This window comes from Calonectris borealis, chromosome 24, assembly GCF_964195595.1.
Source record: "Calonectris borealis chromosome 24, bCalBor7.hap1.2, whole genome shotgun sequence".
Lineage (NCBI taxonomy): Eukaryota > Metazoa > Chordata > Aves > Procellariiformes > Procellariidae > Calonectris > Calonectris borealis.
This window is the reverse complement of record NC_134335.1, coordinates 5,775,530-5,792,531: the sequence shown is the minus strand read 5'-3', so window position 1 is coordinate 5,792,531 and position 17,002 is coordinate 5,775,530. Positions and strand designations below refer to the sequence as shown.

At 53.0% G+C, this 17,002-nt stretch overlaps 1 protein-coding gene across 6 annotated transcripts in view; it reads left to right on the top strand.

The window, feature by feature from the left end:
* LOC142092696 (protein CEPU-1) overlaps positions 1-17,002 on the top strand; it is a 348,616-nt gene that overhangs the window by 207,672 nt on the left and 123,942 nt on the right. For 2 of the 6 annotated variants that reach the window (XM_075173006.1, XM_075173004.1), the window contains exon 2: positions 1,041-1,125. In XM_075173006.1, coding sequence (XP_075029107.1) covers positions 1,041-1,125 — 85 coding nt within the window. The other 4 variants (XM_075173009.1, XM_075173007.1, XM_075173003.1 and 1 more) reach the window with 4 other exon arrangements.

The following is a 17,002-nucleotide window of genomic DNA, read 5'->3' as shown; positions in this document are numbered from 1 at the left end:
GGTGCGGCGGGGGTTAAAGGCTGGCGTGTGAAGCGCGCGCCGCCGCTCCGCTCCCCGCCCGTGGGTGTGCGGGTGCTGGGTGCGTGCGGGTGTGCGGGAGCCAAAGTGCCGGTCAGTGATGGAGCCGCTGCCATGACAACCCCGGGAAGTCAGCCTGCGCGCCGCCCAGGGATGCTGCCGGCCGGCGGGGCTGGGATGCTGCTGCCGCCGCCTCGCCCGATCCCCCGCGCCCCGTTCTCCCACCGCTGAGGGCAGCTGGGGGCTCCGGCATCCTGACATCCCTGCGTTCTGCATCCCGGCATCCTGACATCCCCCCCATCCTACATCCCGCCATCCTGCATCCCGCCTGGATCAGCCTGCCTTTGGGACCCGACAGCGGGGCTGGAGGAGAGGAACTGCTGGGCATCTCGGAGGCCTTTGCCCGCTGTGCCTTTTTGCACCTGGACCCGTTTGCTAGCTCGCTTCGGGGGTGTTTTTTTGGTTTTTACTGGTTTTTGGACTGCCCCCGCTCCGCGCCGCGGAGGGGAGCTGCCAACTCGGGACAAGCGTGCGGGAGCGGGGCGGGAGCGGGGCGCAGCCGGGCGGCTCCCCCGGCGCCTCCTCGCCCAAGTGAGCCTCGGACTGCTTCCCGGGAAGAGCCGGCTCGCCCAGCGTCCAGCACCTTTGCCACTTCTCCTCCTCCTCTTCCTCCTCCCCCCCGGCCCTCCCGTCCTCCTCCCTCACCCAAGGATACTGGGGACTCCCTCCGGATGCCGCTCGGCAGGCTCAGTGCTCGCAGGCTGCCTTGCCGGGGGCTCTCCTGATCTCCGTGGAGCTCCGCATCGCTCGCCCCGGTGGTTTTGCTCCCCCCCGTCCCCACACACACGCACCCCCTCCCTCCTCTCCCCCCCCCCTTTTCGCTCCTGGTGGCCTTGTCGGGTGTGTTTTTTGCCTGTTGGAAAAGTCCCTGCTGCCCAGGATGGGGGTCGGTGGGTGCTTAGCCCTGCCCTGGAGGTGCCTAGTCGTCCTCTGTCTCAGGCTGCTCTTCCTTGTGCCCGCAGGAGTGCCCGTGCGCAGCGGAGATGCCACCTTCCCCAAAGCTATGGACAACGTGACTGTGCGGCAAGGGGAGAGTGCCACGCTCAGGTAGGAGCAGCTGGATCGCTGCCTTGGGGGGCTTTGGGGGGGGTCCCGCTGCACGGGGAGGGTGGCCGGTGCCTTCGGGGACGTGACTCAGTTTCCCCAAGGGGGATGCATCATGTTGTTTGGCGGCGCGGGGCAGCAAGCCGAGAGGGAGATTTGGGTGCCAGCGGACTGGGCTTTGGCTCTGCTCCCCAGTTGTCTCCGGGAAAGCTACTGGGGGATGAAAAAAGGGGAGTGCGATTCCCTCTTGGCCCCCTGCCCTCCACCGGTGCGAGGCACGGGCTCGGCTCCTGCTGTCGGTAGTCGTGACTCGGGCACTTTGGCTGCGTTTGGTGGGGGTAAACACCGCTCTGCTCCTGGGGTGCAGCGCCGGGGGTGCCTTCGTGCGTGTCAAACCAAGCCAGCCTGGGGAAAGGGGGAGTTGTCGACCCCCCCCCGGTGGGGTTTTGTGCCTTTTCCCCATGCCCAGACCTGCTGGGATGAGGGGGGTGCAGGATGGGGCTGGCTCCGCACCCGCCCTCCTTAAAAATCCTCTCTCCCCGGGGGCAGGGAGTTGCTGATTAACTCTTTGGGGTGGGGGGAAATGTGGGGCTGGGCGTTGCACCGGGGTCCTGTCGCCTGCAGCAGCAATCCGAGGGGTTCAGGGGCTGCCAAGAAAACCGTGATTTTGATCAGTATAACTTCTGGGACATCTGATGCCCAGATACCCGTCCCTGTCCTCGCAGCAGATGGGCGCAGTCATCCCAGAAGAGATCCTGGCGAGGATGTTTGATAGGGACATTAAAAATAAAAAGCCAGGTTTTAATTGCAGCGTTGGGAAGCAGCGCTTGCAACTCCGGCATGCTCGGGAGTGACTTTCCTCCGCCGGCGCGTTGCATAGGTGACACTAACATCTGCGGGGCCAGCTGGGTGTGTGCGGTGAAAGCCGCGCTCCTGCTTTACGCCAGCGAGCGGAGCAGGGCCAAACCAGGGCAAAAAAAACTAAGGAGGAATTTCAGCCAGGGCTCTTTTCAAGGACTTAAACCACAGGGCTCGGTTTGGCCCCTGGAAATGTGAATCCCCCTCCCTGTGTATTTTTTGCAACTCAGCTGTTTGCAGCCGAGTCTCTCCCCCCGGCTCCAGCCCTTGCGTGTTCCCGGGAGGAAGGGAGGGAGCTGTGTTGTGGCCGTCCCTCCGGATTTGTCTTGCGTCATGGCACGACTGGGCAAAGAGGCTTGAAAATGGGTGGCCGAGGGTGGAGGACGCGATGTCTCGCTTAGGAATTTGCCCCTCTGAGCTGGGCTAAAAAACATAAAGTAGCTCCTTTCCTCTCCTGGATCGCTGGGCTCTCCCAAGCGCCAAAAATCCTACCCCATGGGGGTATTGGAGAGGGAGGGATTTGGGTTACTGAAGGTCTGGGCAGCAAAATCCACAGGAGGGTGGCAGCAGCAGGGTGGTACGGGCACGGGTGCTGTGCAAACTTACTGGAAGGAGGAGAATTGCTCATGCTGTAGCGGGGACTTGCAAAGGGTTTCTGGCACAGGGTTTCCAGCACAGACCGTGCCGGTGCTCTGCCCCGGCACCCGGTGTCGGTGGAGAACAAAGGAAAGCTGGGGTGAGTCAGCAGGAGGGACGCTTTCCTTCTGTCCGCGAGGCCCGGTGGGAAGGGGGACAAATCCTGCCCCTGGGGAGGGAGGGCAGCGGCTTGTCGTCACCTCAGAGATGCCAGTTCAGCTGGGGAGCCTGTCTGGTGGCAAGGGACGTCCGTGTCTGGTGGCTGGTCCGTACAAGCGTGCCCCAGGAGACGAGCACGTGGGCTTTGGGGTATGCAAACTGTGCCGATGACATTCCCGCTGATATTCCTGCCCCTAGAGTGGGCATTGCTCTTGGAAATTAATTGCTTGCTGCTGCTGCCAGCTCGGAGCACTGGTTTGGTAGCCGGAGAGGTGGAGGACCGTGTTTTGCAGTGGCATTTTGGGGCGTTTTCCTTCTGGTTTGAGGAGGGAGCGGTTAGTCCGGCAGGCAGTGGTAGATTGCTGCATCCCCAGGTAGGTCCCGGTCCCTGCAGCTGTGCTGCGCTGTGGCAGGAGCCGAGAGGAGAAGAGCACGTGAAAACCACACATTTCCAGAGAAGGAAATCAAGGAAGCGTGAATCTTCCTGCCCTTTCCCTTCCCAGCCCAGCTCCCGGCGTAAACCATCGATCTGTTGTGGAGGAGTTGGCCACCTCCTGCCCAGCAGCAGCCCTGCCTTCTCCCCAGCCCTGCCGGGATGGTGCTCAGGGAATGGTGCATGGGAAGGAAAACCAAAAAAAAAAAAAAATAGGGTCTCCTCTTTTCCCCACTCGCTTCCATGCAAGCTGGGAGGACGCGGCCAAGGATTTGGAAGGAAAGAGATGTTTCTACAGGTCCCTTCGTGGTTTTTTTACAGCCGACAAAAGGGAGAGCAAGCTGAGAACTTAGCAGCAGAAGTTGCAGTTTCTCTGGAGCGCTCGGAAAGTCCTGTCCCCCCCGAGGGAGAGGGCTTGGCTGTTGGAAATAGGTTATTTTATCTGGGGTGGCGGGGCGCCGAGGAGCCCGGGCTGCTGTCGAGCCGCGGTGCCCTGCCAAGGAGGTTCTTTTCAGCTCCGTCCCCGCCGCCCCTCTGAGCAGAGCTAATTCAGCGCCGGAGAAAGAAGCTGGATTGACGGCCGCGAGGAGACTCCTCCGTTGTAAAGGGCGCGGGCTTTGCTCCGTGCAAACCCGGGTACCGTAAATCTACCGTTAGGAGTCAATTTAGGACCAGAGTCACCAGAGATGTTCAGATATTTCCTTCTGTCTCGTGATGTCTGCTGGAGGGTACAGTCATGTGTCTTGCTTTGGTACCAGCACTTTAGATCACTGCATTAAATTTAAATCTAGGGTTAGACCTTGGGATAGAGCTACCATCTGGGATAGGAGGGGCAGGATTTATTCCTGGGTGCAGCAAAACCTGCAGGCATAGGAAAAGGGTTTGCGGGTGCTGGGTCCAAGAGCTTGGCATTTTTATTGATGCATGCATTGGTCCCTGAGCTGGGGCTGCTCCTGCTCTTGGGGTTACACCTAAGGCTCGCGTGTGTGACAGGATGGGTCAGAGCTGTCTTGCTGGCTCTTGCAAGGCCACGTCGTGAGGATGAGGTCGGTCTGCATCCCCTCCCACCACATCTGGACTCACCGGTAGCGAGTGCTTCGTGCTGGAGAAGAACCACGCTGAACTTTCATCCAGCGCTTGAACCACGTCCAGGCGTTGCTGAGACCTTTGGAGCAGTTCTCTCAGCACCAAAACAAATGGCTTGATTATCATTTCATTTTAATTGGCATCAGTCAGCGCTTTCCACGGCGAGGCTCTGACGATCCCATCAGCATGCACAGGCACTTGCGTGGTGTCCCCCCGAATTCGCCGGTGCCCCAGGCAGATGGCCCGTGGATCTGGCTGTAGGACGAGGGCCACTTCTCCTCTGTACATCTCGGGTTTTCTTGGCAGGGTGATGCAATGCCTTTATTTGTTCCCTCTTTGATTCTAATGCTAAAAGTCAAATCTGAGTTTAACATGAGTCAAAGCTTATTTTTAACCCTGATGTTTCCCGTGGTTTCCACTCGGGCTTTGAAAAGGGCCGTGCACTTTGCCGCTAAGCTCTACCGTAGTTTACCTAAGCCTGTTTTGCAAATTTATTTTGCCCCTGTTGTGCTCTTGAAATAATTTTTCAGAAATGATAACTTGGCCGCGAAACAAAACAAAATCAAGCATGTTTGTTTACTGGATGCAAACAGAAAGTGCTTGTTTGCTAAGCAGAGAAGAATCTCTCTCAGAAATGAGTCTGTTTTCTGTGACTCTTTACTGCCCCATCTTCCCCCCTTTATCCACAGGAATTTGCCTTTTCCTGTTGTTATTATGCAGTACGATAAATAGGGCCGGTCTCTGATGGATAACAGCGTGGTGCGTTCCAGCACGCTGCTTGTGCTCGGGTCCTGGGGGATGCTGTGCATCTCCCCCCCGTGCCAAGGCAGGGCTGCTCCTGCCGGGGCTTGAGCGATGGCGATTCTCCGCTGAGGTTTTGGGCAGCTGCCTTTGTGGTTTGCAGTCGATGAAAGCCTGCCAGGGGGCAGGGGAACCCGCTCCGGGCTCTCTGTCCCCGAGAAAGCGGTGCTCACCATCCCCGTAGCCTCGGGGCTGAGCGATGGGGGGCTCGCAGGGCACTGCCAGACGCTCAGCGTGGTGCTGGGCTCCTGGTGTAAATAAGGAAAGCCAGACAGGGCAGAGGTTGTTCACGAGAGGGTCCAGCCGTGATTGCTAAAGCTCGTTTGGTAGCTGCACAGCTCTGTGTCCATTTTGCGGGAGGCTCCCCACTCCCACCGCGCCCATCGCTGGTGGTGGGAGCTGCAATCCCAGCGAGGGATGGTGCTTGTCCAGCCCTTTCCCACATGTTGGCATCCCCACGGACACCCTGAGTCATGCGCCGCTCATTGCAGCACTCATATCTCCTGCCCTGCTCGGCCAACATCCCCCATCCTTGCACAAACTCCTCGTTACCGGATCAGCGTGCATCTCCCTCCCCAGGGCTCAGCCGGGCGGCACGCTGCTCCCGTGAAATATTCATCCCCTTCTGATGGTCTCCAAGCTCAGTACCTGGTATTTTTTATCCTGCCACAATTATTTATTTCAGAGCCTCACCCGGTAGAGACCGAAGCTCCTGGTTGCTTCCCTGCCCGCTTCCCAAGCCCAGACCAGGGAGGCAGAGCCTGGAGTCCGAGGTGTAATTACTTTGCTGGTTACTGAGCAGTGAAGGACTTTTGAGCGCGTGGGCTTGGGTGGGAGCAGCCCCAGCAGTCCTGCGGGGTGAGGATGGAGCTAAGCTGCCGACTCATACATTAACAACCCAAGTTTATTCTCCTGACTCCAGCACGCTCACCTTCTCCTTCAAACCTCTCTCCTTTTTGTTCCTGAGGGTTAGGGCATAAATTCAGGGCTGGGGTGACCCCTCTTGTGTTAAGGTGAAGGAGGGGGAGAGCATGTTCTCCTGTACCTGTGCTCTTACTTAGGAAATTAGTGCAAATGTGAGCAGCACTGAGGCTTAGGACTTGAGTTTCTGCTCCCATCGGTGCACGGTGCCACTTCAGCCCTATCTCTCTCCTCCTCCCATCATTGTTGGGTTCTCCTTTATGGCCAGGGTTTCCTTTCCGTGTTCCTGGAGATCCTCCATCAGAGGGGCTGCAGAAGCCCCGAGCGGTGCCCACGTGCGATGCTCGCGGCTGTTTGTAGCTCGTGAGTCGATTGCTTTGCTTGCGATGGCATGTTTTTGAAAGAGGAGTTTATTGCTAAAGTGACATGTCAGCAAATCTTCACCACCTCTCTCCCATCTCGGAGATGGAATCAGCTTAAAGTGGGGAAAAAAACTGTCATATGCATGGATTTTTTTTTTTTTTTCCTTCTTTTTTTCCTGAGTGCAATTTCCATCTGAGATGAGACAAGCTCCTGATTGCTGTGCCAGAGGAGGGTTTCCCTTTATAGCTCTCCTGGTAGAACCGCTGCCTGTAGTTCACTGGAGCTGTCTGGGCCAGGGTCTTCTAGGGGACAAGCGTGCCTTTCTGGAGCTGTCATCTCTGTCGTGGGGTTAAGCATCTCCAATCTACCAGCTCTGGAAAGATTTAAGTCAAACAGACTTGTACCCTGCTCCTCTGGGATGGGAAGGGCTGATGAGGAGGAAGAAAGGCGAGGAGGAAGGGAGGTCAGAGCAGCCTTGCATGTGACAGAGCTGGCCAGTGGAGGGTTGCTGGGATGGCATTTCTAATTGTTAAGCCGGGGTTATGAAATGGAGTTTCAGTTCTTAGCCCTGCTATCGACTCCTCATGTGACGTTAGGTGCCCTCCAAGGTCCTATAAACGTGTATATTCGTGTGCGGCAATTGCAACGCTTCCTTTCTCTGGCTCCGTGAGTCATCTGCTTGCATTGCAGTCTTCTTTTTGTGGCAGGATGCATCCCTCTGTAAGGAAGATGCTAAGGAGGGCACCACAGATGTCCACCGGTGTCTTGCTTGGAGTTTAAAGGGGCTACTGTGAGCATTTTTCAGTTGAAGGTGCCAGGGAGCTGTCATTGCAGGGGTATATGGTGTATGGTTGTGGTACTGGTTGGATGATCATTAGGTAGGAGATGAAGGAAAATCAGGGATTGGGGCCAGCGACAGCAGTGCCATCCCCAACTGTGGGACTACTCACAGCCCCAAACTCTGCTGAGAAGCTGCTCTCATCATGACCATGAGCTAACCTAAGCCTCGGACCTAAGCGCTCGTGGGTGACGGTCCAAGGGATGGCAACTGGCCTCATCTCTAGCTCTTGGCCATCCTGATGAGCCATCCCTGCGCTGCCCTGCTCCGCCTTGGCAGCATCCTTTGTGGCAACGAGCACACCACTGCTTGGCATTGCACGCTGTGAACTGGCCCACTGTGAACACTCCATGCGTGTGTTAACAAGAGGTAGGTTGGGGATGTGGGTCTTCTTCAGCTTGCATAAATCATCGTGTCTCCTGTTGGCTTCACTTCACTCCAACTGATGCTGTTGGAAAAATCCTCCTCTTGGTCTAGCAGAGTTGTTCTTTCCTCCTCCCAGACCTGCCAGTTTGAGCTCAGACACCCTTATTTTCCTTCAGGAGGAAAGGGGAAAAATCAGGAAGGAACTAATCTACAACCACATCAGTGGGAGAACAGGCTAATAGAAATTGTAATGAGAATACAGAGCCAAACAAACAAGTAAATGGGAAAATGCAATCCCAGCAAAGCAATAGAGAGACTTATGCCGACAAAGGGGCTGATCCAGTGCTCATTAATGTCACCACAAGTCTTTATCCTAACTGTAATGGACTGTGGATCAGGTTGGAAGACAGCGTTTTAGTCTTGCTACAATATGCAAACTGTTAACGGGTTGCGTGTGGAATAGCAATGTAAAAAGCCCTCACCGAACAGAAAGAGTTTGCTCATTGTTGCATGCGGCACCTTTGCAAAGCAAACGGGAACCACCTTCTGCTCTCCTTAGGTTTAGTTTTCAGAGGTGCAAGGCTGTGAAGGAGCCAAGTCTGAGACTTGGGCTTAGCTGTCTGGATGCTGCAGCGTCTGCTGAAATGCCAAACGCGTCTTAATCATTAATGTATTAAAAATCTTGCTTTGAATAAGGATTCTTCAGCTGGCGGTGAGTGGTGTTGGCTCTCACCACCAGCAGTCACGCTGGGAAGCAGTCGTTAGTTTATATGCAAAGTGAAGAGGCAGAAGAGCAGATGGGTGGGTACGGAAAGGCTGAAGGCAAACTTGACTTTGCAGCTGGATTCTCCCCTGGAAAAGCCGGCGTCAGTGAGATGGAGACAAGGTCTGGAGAGCTGAGCCTGGTCTGAAGGTGGGGACACCTTTGGGGAGAGAGCTGGATAGGAAAGGACACCAAGGGTCAAACAGGAGACGTGCGAGTCCAGCTCTGCATGTCAATGAGGAGAGAGTAAATAAGGAATAAAACCACCTTCCAACATGAGCAGCTGGTGAAATATCACAGGGGTTTTTTTTTCCCATAGATGGGAGATTTTGACCGGCTTTGTGCCTGCAACCATAAATGGCTCTGACACCTGCGTCTGTTTTATCAGACACATGCAGAACCCCGGACATGATCCAACCATTCATTACTTTGGATTTTTGACTCTGATTTTTTTTTTTTTCCTTTTATTTTTTTTTTTTCATGGTGGGATCATTATTTTCCCAGCTTCACATCTTCTGTTCAGCAAAACTGGTGTGTTTTTCAGACTTATGTTTTCCACACATCTCTGATAAGAAGCACAACAGAAAACTGTCGAAAAAAGCAAATTCTCAAAGGCACATAGGAAGAGCAGGGCACCTCCACGTTCAGAGCCACTTCCAAATCTCAAGATCATTTGGACCTACAGATAGGCACGGCACTAATATTTGAAGGTATATTTGGGTTCTTACTCTTAAGTAAATTCAGTAAATTACAGGTGTAGGGCTTTATTCCAGGATAATCTTTATTATCTTACATCCCTGTTCTTCTCTTACAGTCCAGTACAAAGCTCTTGATGAGTTCAAAGGAAGAGTGATCTAGGTGAAAACTTGAGCAAGTATTTTCCAAGTCTCTGAAGGTTTGGTGCTTTTCTTGCACTGCAATTCAGCAGGAGCTGGGCGAGTACCTGCTTCTTGTACTTCTATTCAAAAATTTCAGACTTGTTCCATTTGTTACGTGAGAAAATACTTTTTTTTATTATTTATTTCTGAAACAAATCATTTTACTAAACAATTCATTTTCTTTCTTGCATACCTTGACTGGGAAATATTTAGTTTAGAATTTCCTTGTTGGGAAAAGGGCAGGGTTTGGGCTTGGTTGGAAAAATAGTATTTCTTTCTTTTAATCTGTGTTTATGAATTCATTGAAGCATCTTGTCAAATTTGATTAAGCTAAAGCGAGATTTTGGGTTTAAAAGTGTCTTATAGGAAAAAGTGAGATTCTGATTTCATTCAGTCTCAGAAGGGAAGGATTTCTGGATACAGAGAGTTTCCCTTTAGCTGAAAAAAAAAGCTTTCCCTGCTCACATCTGAACTGCTTTACATTTTGGAGTCACTTTTTCCATCATGCTTCATCCCTCCTGTTGCTTTCTTCTAGTTGGAGGAGCTGTTCTGCTTTGAATCCGCCAAAGTTTATGTTGAATGTATGTTTTCCAAGGCCAAATTTCAGGCTGGCCGATGCACGTCGTGACCCTGTTTGCTCAGCAAACTTGCACAGTGTCAGGGCAAAACGTGGCAGCGTTGGGAGGGAGCGGTTCGGAGGTGCTCCGATGGCGTGATGTGATTTAGTCCTCTACAAATGCAAAGAGCGAAAGGTATCCATTAGCCTTGACTTGTGTTCTCGTGAAATTAAAGAAAGCCTCTCCCCTCTCTTGATGCTTATACTCTGTGGCAGGGTAGGACGTGGTCAGAAGGTCAAAATCCTGTTTTGGGTTGTTACTGCTTAGTCATGGAGGTGGTTGGTTGAGGGAGATGCCTTCACTGGTGCACGTCAGCTGAGTCTCCTAAATTTCTCTGGTTGTCCTTGGCTTGTGGAGGACAGCAAGTGCAATTTCCTCGCTGGTTTAAAGCCAGCAGCATGCAGACTGTTGACATTGTTTAGTGAGACGTGGGGCCCTTCACCTCAGCCACCTCTGTGAGTCTGAAACCAGCGTACCAGACGCTTCTGGCCATTCAGAGGTCCACTTGGTGACCTCCATCCATTCAAGTGGCACTGCCCTATCTAGTCTCAACTAATGGCCAAGGTCTGAAGAGATCACAGAGTGATAAATATTCTCTTGGTCCTTCTAGAAAAGACCGAAGGCTTGATGGCTATGCATTGCGTAGGAGAAACTGCGCCCACCCTGCTGGGACTGGGTCGGTGGGAGTTGCACCACGAGCCCCTTGCAAGTTCAGCGGGAAGAGAAGGTGCAGAGCGATGTCCTGAGCACCAGGGGTTTGCAGCCCGCGGTGGAAAGGGAGGCTGAAACCTCCCAGGGCTGCCGAATTAGCGCGATGGGGAGACGTCAGCTCTTCCTCTCAGCTTCCCTTTGCAGCGCCAACTGTCAGTAATTTAACTAACGTTTTGTAAATAAATGTGGCATTCGGACAGCTGTCACCGCGCCTGTTATAAACACTCCTTTTGTCACTAAAAGCTGGCAGTACCGCTCCGTTTCCCCTGCAAATGCAGCTACCACTGCCAGTTAGCTCCTGAAGCCAGGGCTGTCAAGGAATTGCATGCCGGCCGGTGGCTGGGAGACTGTGGCTTCGCGCAGGGAGCCCAGCGAGGCATTGCCAGGGCCTGGTGCGAAGGCAGCTTTTGCAGCTCGAAAAATAAATAAATGGCCTGATCAGTGAGCAAGAAAACCCATTTGAATGTGGCTGTAGGGCTGGTAGGTTCCCAGCCAGGATCCCGGGCGGTCCAGCTGCAGTGTCGGTGGTGGCACCGGTTCCTCTGCCATCTCGTCCCAGCCCCGTGGGAAGCACAGGTGGGATGAGATGGGGAGCCCAGCCGGACCTGGGCTGTGATGCGCCAAGGGAGCAATTTGGCACTGGCACCCCAAATGCTTTTCACTTTGGGCTCCTCACGCATCAGGCTTCGGTTTCGGGAAATTCGGTCTCTCCGGGACCGGGTTGGATTTGAGCGGAGAGATCTGTCCTTTGAGCCCATCGGTCTTGCTCAGCGCGCTTGTCCTATTAGGAGCGTATTCAAAACCCTCAGGCAGTCAGGATGCTTCTCCTCCTAACAAACCTGACTGGAGAGGGGATGCTGGTGTCTTTCTCCTTGCTGGGAAGTCTCGGTCCTCTCCTGCTTTGCTCCTTTCAGGGACCCTTGCAGCTCCAAACAACCCTCCCTCGCTCGGCTCACGGTGTTTCTCTCCCGGTATCAGGTGGTATAACTTTCAGCAGTCGGCACCTATAGCCTTGCCTGTGCTGCATTGATGTGTGATGCAGGCAGTATAGACATCAGCACATGACATCTCTCTCTCTAAGCTGCTGTAAAATTAGCTTCATCTCAAGTGGCAGAAAATGATCATATCCTCGCTTGAGGGCGATGAAGAATATTCCTGAGTCACTGCTGGTGATGAAACAGGCAGAAAATCCAGAGTGATACACAACTGCCCACTCAGTTTTAATCGCCGAGGCCATTTGCTGCTGCAGAGCCTCAAGACGCAGCTTCCTCCTCCTCTCCCTCCCTTTCATCCATCACTCCCCTTAGCGGCCCGGGCTGCGGATCCCAGCAGGGGCAGAGCAATCTCCCGTCCCGTCGGCGAGGCTGCAGGCTATGTGCTTCTTCACTGTTCCCCTGGGAGGAGAGGAGGGGGTCAAAGCTTCCTTTTCTTAAAGCAATCGGAGGAAAAAGATGGAGCCTGCCCTCCTCAGTTCTCCTCCTTCCAGGCTGCTGAACTCTCCTCTGAGCTCACCCTCATCTCCACAAATTTTCCCTGCTGCCTGCGAAGCAGCTGCTGTGTCCACGAGGATATTTCCTTTCGTGTTTCTCCTCCTTCAGCTTTAGTTCAAAACCATCTCGCCGGATTTTTATGTCTTGGATAAAGCCACCCTCTTTCCTACAACTGCCAGCTCAGTGCTTGGGAAACCTCTTGCCAAAATTTGCTGGCGACTAAGGCCAAGAAAACCCTTCAAAACACTGATGATCAGAAGCAAAGAGCTGTAATGCTTCCCTTCCTTGCATATGCTCCCTGGCAGCATGTTAGTGCTAAGGACTCCTTGAAGGAGGCTTCCGCAAGTCCTGCCCTGCCAACTTTCCCCCCAAATTCAAGTGGAAGCCCCCCACGCTCCGGGTGTAGGTTGAAGGGTCTGTAAAAGCCTGGCAAGGTTCACCTGGGTCCTTCAGCTTGGGAATCGCCTTCTGCTTCTGGTCTTCAATCGCCGCCGATCTGGTTCGGCATCGGTTTGGGGGAGAACCCCAGCAATCCTCCAGTTTGTGCAGGCGTTGGAATGCACAATGCTCTCTTTTCTCCAGTCAGGGCTTGTCAGTATTTATCCCTTAACCTGATTTTTAGATGTTCGCTATCCTGCAGATTTGTCGGGATATGCTATTCACACAAAACTCTCCTGGTGTCAGACTTCTGCTAGGATAGCTTAATAGCTCCTACCAGCCTGCGAGGGGAATAAGCGGGACTGGCAACAGTACAGACGCGCAGGCAGAAATGTGTCAAAGCAGGGGTTTTGCCAGCGTAAAAAATATTGCAGAAGCTCGCTCCCCCCCCCGATGGAGATTGCTGTACCAGCAAAAGTTTTCCGCACCGGTCGGCCAAATCTGGGCAAGTTTTCCGTGAATCCCGTTTTCCTCTCCATAATCCCCGGCAGCTTTGCACGCCGTGCATTTATTTGTCAGCGCAAGCAGGTGCAGAGCTGCAGGACACGGGCTGAGCATCTCGCTTTGGTGGTTATTCCAGCCTACAGCCGCTTTATTCTCACGTCAGGCAGCGCGATCAGCGCTCCTCCTCGGCTTAATTTCTTTTTTCCTCATCTCTTCCCCAAACAGCGGCGGCTGGATGGTGCATTTTGGGTTAGGTTCAGCAGGAACCCAGGAGACAAGTATCAAAATGAATAGATGGGTGGTAATTTGGTGGGTTTGAGCTTTATAACTAACCACCCCCGAGCACGCTTGCGTTCTGCACACGCCAGCCGTCGTCGTAGACCGAGACCGAATTTGTGTGCGTATATATATTTATATACCTTGCGCACGGCTAATGAACGAAGATAGATACAGTATGGGGGGAGAGTAATTCGTGCAGATACCTGTCGAGAGAGGCAGGACACGGGGATAAAGCCAGCGGGAGCCGGCACAGATACCGCAGCTGTACCCGGGAAAAGCGGTACCTTGGCAAAGCAGCGGCGGGGGCCGCTTTGGGGAGAGGTTGGGGGACAAGCCCGTGAGTAAATGCTCTCATCTTTTCTCTGGGTGGTGCCAACTGCTGCTTGTTTTTCCTGCTGTGAGTCTGAAACAGCCCCTCTAACCTCTCCAAAATCAGGAGGATAACAAGGGAAGGAAGGCTGACTTTGCGGCATATTTTTTTTTTTTTTCCCTGGCTTGGGAAGGAAGAAATAAAGTTGGATTTCAAGTGGGGTTGTTGCAGTAATGGAGGGAAATGAGAAATGCTCTTCAGCTGCCTTCTCCTTCCTCGCGTCCCCATAAATAACCCTTCTCGCTCGGAGGCGGCTCGGCTCTTACTTAGAGAGCTGGGTTTAGGCTGTTATTTTTTTGCCGCAGCTCGAGGGCCCCTTCCCTTTCCTGCCTGCAGTGCACCTCGTCGGAGCCTGCTCCCCCCCAGGGCTGCTCTCCGGGAAAACCGCTTCTCTTCTGACATGGGCTGTGGTTTGTGGGGAGCCTCCGCGGCGGGCGGGGCTGCTCCCCAGCTCTTGGGCACGGGCATCGTCGCTGGCACCTTCCCCTCTCTACCACCGTGTTGCTGATGCCAAGGAGGTCCCAAGCAATGGTGCTACCTTGGTGTCAATCCTGGCTTCCTTAAGTCAAATGCCGACCGTGAGTGAAGCGTGAGCCTTTAGGGGGATGGACAGCAGCAATCCCAGGTGCCTGCTTCTGGGGAGATAGCCAAAAACTGCTTAAAATGCCCACGATACTCCCTGATCCTTCCATGTCAACCCTCTTTTAAGAAAACCAGGTGCAGCCATGCCATAGCTTTAGCTAGCAGTGACGCGTTGTCCTTCTGCGGGCGAGGCAGAGCTTGCAAACTGTGTCTGGGGACCAAGGGACAAAAAGTGTTGCTGTAGAGATGTTTTTTGATATCTCTGGGATGTTCCTCTAAGGATTTTTGGCCAGGTTTTGTATGCAGTTTAGCCACCCTCTCTCTAGCTCACTTGCCTCAAAGTCATTCAGAGCTTCTTTGTGAATTCGTGGAAGCAAGGTGCAGGTGATACTATTCCTCTTCGTGTCCCTTTTCCCCTTCACCATTTCTGCTAACTTTTGTGAATTAGATTTCGGTCAGGTTTTACAGAGGGCTGGGTGTTACATTTCTACGACTTCCATGATAATAAGCGAGTAGAGGTCAAGAGACCTCGTTAGTCCTCTGGGATAACGACAGAATGAGCTCAACTCTTGTATGAGACACCCGAGAATCCGCGTGGGCATTGGCCATATGCAAGACTCAAGGGAAGAGGGAGCTCCAGCCTGAGCTTGCATCATTTAAGACTAAAATGTGTAGCAAACCACGCGACCTCCGTGGTACGTGTGGAGCTACTCATTAAATGCAGCACGGAGTCCAGGTGGGGAGGGGTTGAGCGCTCCAGATCGCGTGTAAGGAAAACCGTGAAGATGACGGTGTGTTGATGGAGACAGCCTGCCAGTCCCGGCGTCAAGGAGAAGAGACAAAAGCTCAGGGTTTCGTTTATAATGCAGCTGATATCAAATGAGGGATGCTGCACTTTGCTTGCCTGAATCGGAAGATTGCAACAGCTGTGGCGTTGCTGAAACCGGCTGGCTCACCCTTCCCTTCAGTTCAAAAAAAATAAAGGCAAAAAAAAAAAAAAAGCAGCACAACAGCAATGACAAAAAAAAATAAAAAGGCCAGTAACTCGCTTTCCAGAAGTTCCTAATGCTGCAACAGGCAAAGCGCTGGAGATAAAAGAAATAAAAGAGCGGGGGAAAGAGGGAGAAAATGCATTTATGAGCTCTCAAACTAACAGCATGCAACTCTCATATTATTTTTCCTCCTTAGCCTTTGAAACAGAACAACGGCCCGCAGCCTTCTCGGCAGATGGACAATGTGCGTGCCTTAACCACTTAACAGCCATTAGCCTAATTTCACGTACTGGAGCCAAATTAAATAATAAGTAAGAGGCTATGAAAAGCTGGTTTGGAGGCTGCGTTACTGCCTTTCACTTGATAACCTTCTCATAAACAGATGCTCTCTCTCTACCCTATTAACCTTGTCTGAGAGCAGGGAGGGGGGCTTTGGTGAAACAAATAAGCCAGACCTTGGTGGGGAGGGGGGAGGTGAGCCGAAGGGGCCAGATGTGGGGGTCCTCTGTATTTCGGAGCCTCCTCTTGTTTTTCTCCCCCGATGCCCCGGCTGTGGAGGAGTCGCTGAGCAAAAGCCCGTTCTGCGGTTGCATCCAGGTCATTTTAACGTGCCAAATGATTCATCTTGATCAGCGAGCCCATCTGTACCTGCTGGGCGAGGCTGCGCCACCCGGAGCTGATTTTGTGGACAAATCTGTTTTACTTGGAGGAAAGGGGAGATGGTGCTGATAGACACGAAAGGGGAGGTGGCCCCGTGGCTCGGTGCCTAATCCCTCCCCGGTTTTGGCTCAGGCAGGGCATGGGGGGGGCTGCTGCATCCTCCATCCTGGTTGTACCACGAGCTCGCCCTTTCAGATGAAGTCATTTTGCTGCTCTTTGCCTCTTTCCCCCCTCGGTGTTGAAACAGGAACAATAGTACTTGCCTAAGCTTTGGGAATTTATGAATATTAATTAGTTTGCAAAATGCTTTTGACATTATTTTGGCAATGGGAGGGTGAGGCATTTGCAGGTGTGTGCAGGTTGCGTGCATTTCTTTTTTTTTCGCTGCAAAAGACTCGGAGGTGGCCGCCTTATTTCGGGCACCAACCTCCCCACCACTAACTATTGCTCTGTGCTTTGCATCTCGACTTTGGGCCTTTTTAAGTTTTCAGGGGATTATAGATGACCGTGCAGCTATTTTTGGTGAAAGGTTTTATTTATTAAAAAGCCATCTTCCTTCATTAAAAAGATCCATTGATGGGAAATAGATGAGCAGCTCTATTACTGGCGTGTAGCGTGCCGTGCAAGCCCGGTGCCGCCGAGACGATGTGCTGCATGCCCTCCCTTGAGGCAAGAAACTTCAATGGAGCCAAACTTGATGCATGAACCATCCCCTCGCCCCGGTTGCGGGGTCCAAGGCCCTGGGATAGATGTGAGAAGGTTTGCTCTCATTGCAAGATTTCCAGCAGTTCCTTGGTGCCGGCAGCAATTCCTTCCTTGTTGGTTTTCCTCCTTCGTCTAAGTTGTCACGCAGGCTCTGCTTTCATATGCAAAACCCGTCCTCGGACTGGCATGGAAGCCGATAAAGCCAGGTTTCTTACAAGTTTGCTTCATTTTGGTCCAAGTAGGAGTAAATGACTTGCCGCCTGCGGCGGGGACGTTTGGAAAGGCTTTGTGCTGTGTGGATTCTCTGAGGTTCAGATGAGGATGAATCTCATTTTTATGTGGCCTTTCCCTCCGTGGGGCACTCGCAGAGTCCCTCTCCTGTACCTGGCTGCCTATCTGTACTAGACTTGCAGGTACTTAATGTCTTTGAGCCATCTGTTCCTCTGTCAAATTTAGTTAAAATTGGCCAAAGGCTTCACAAATTATTGGG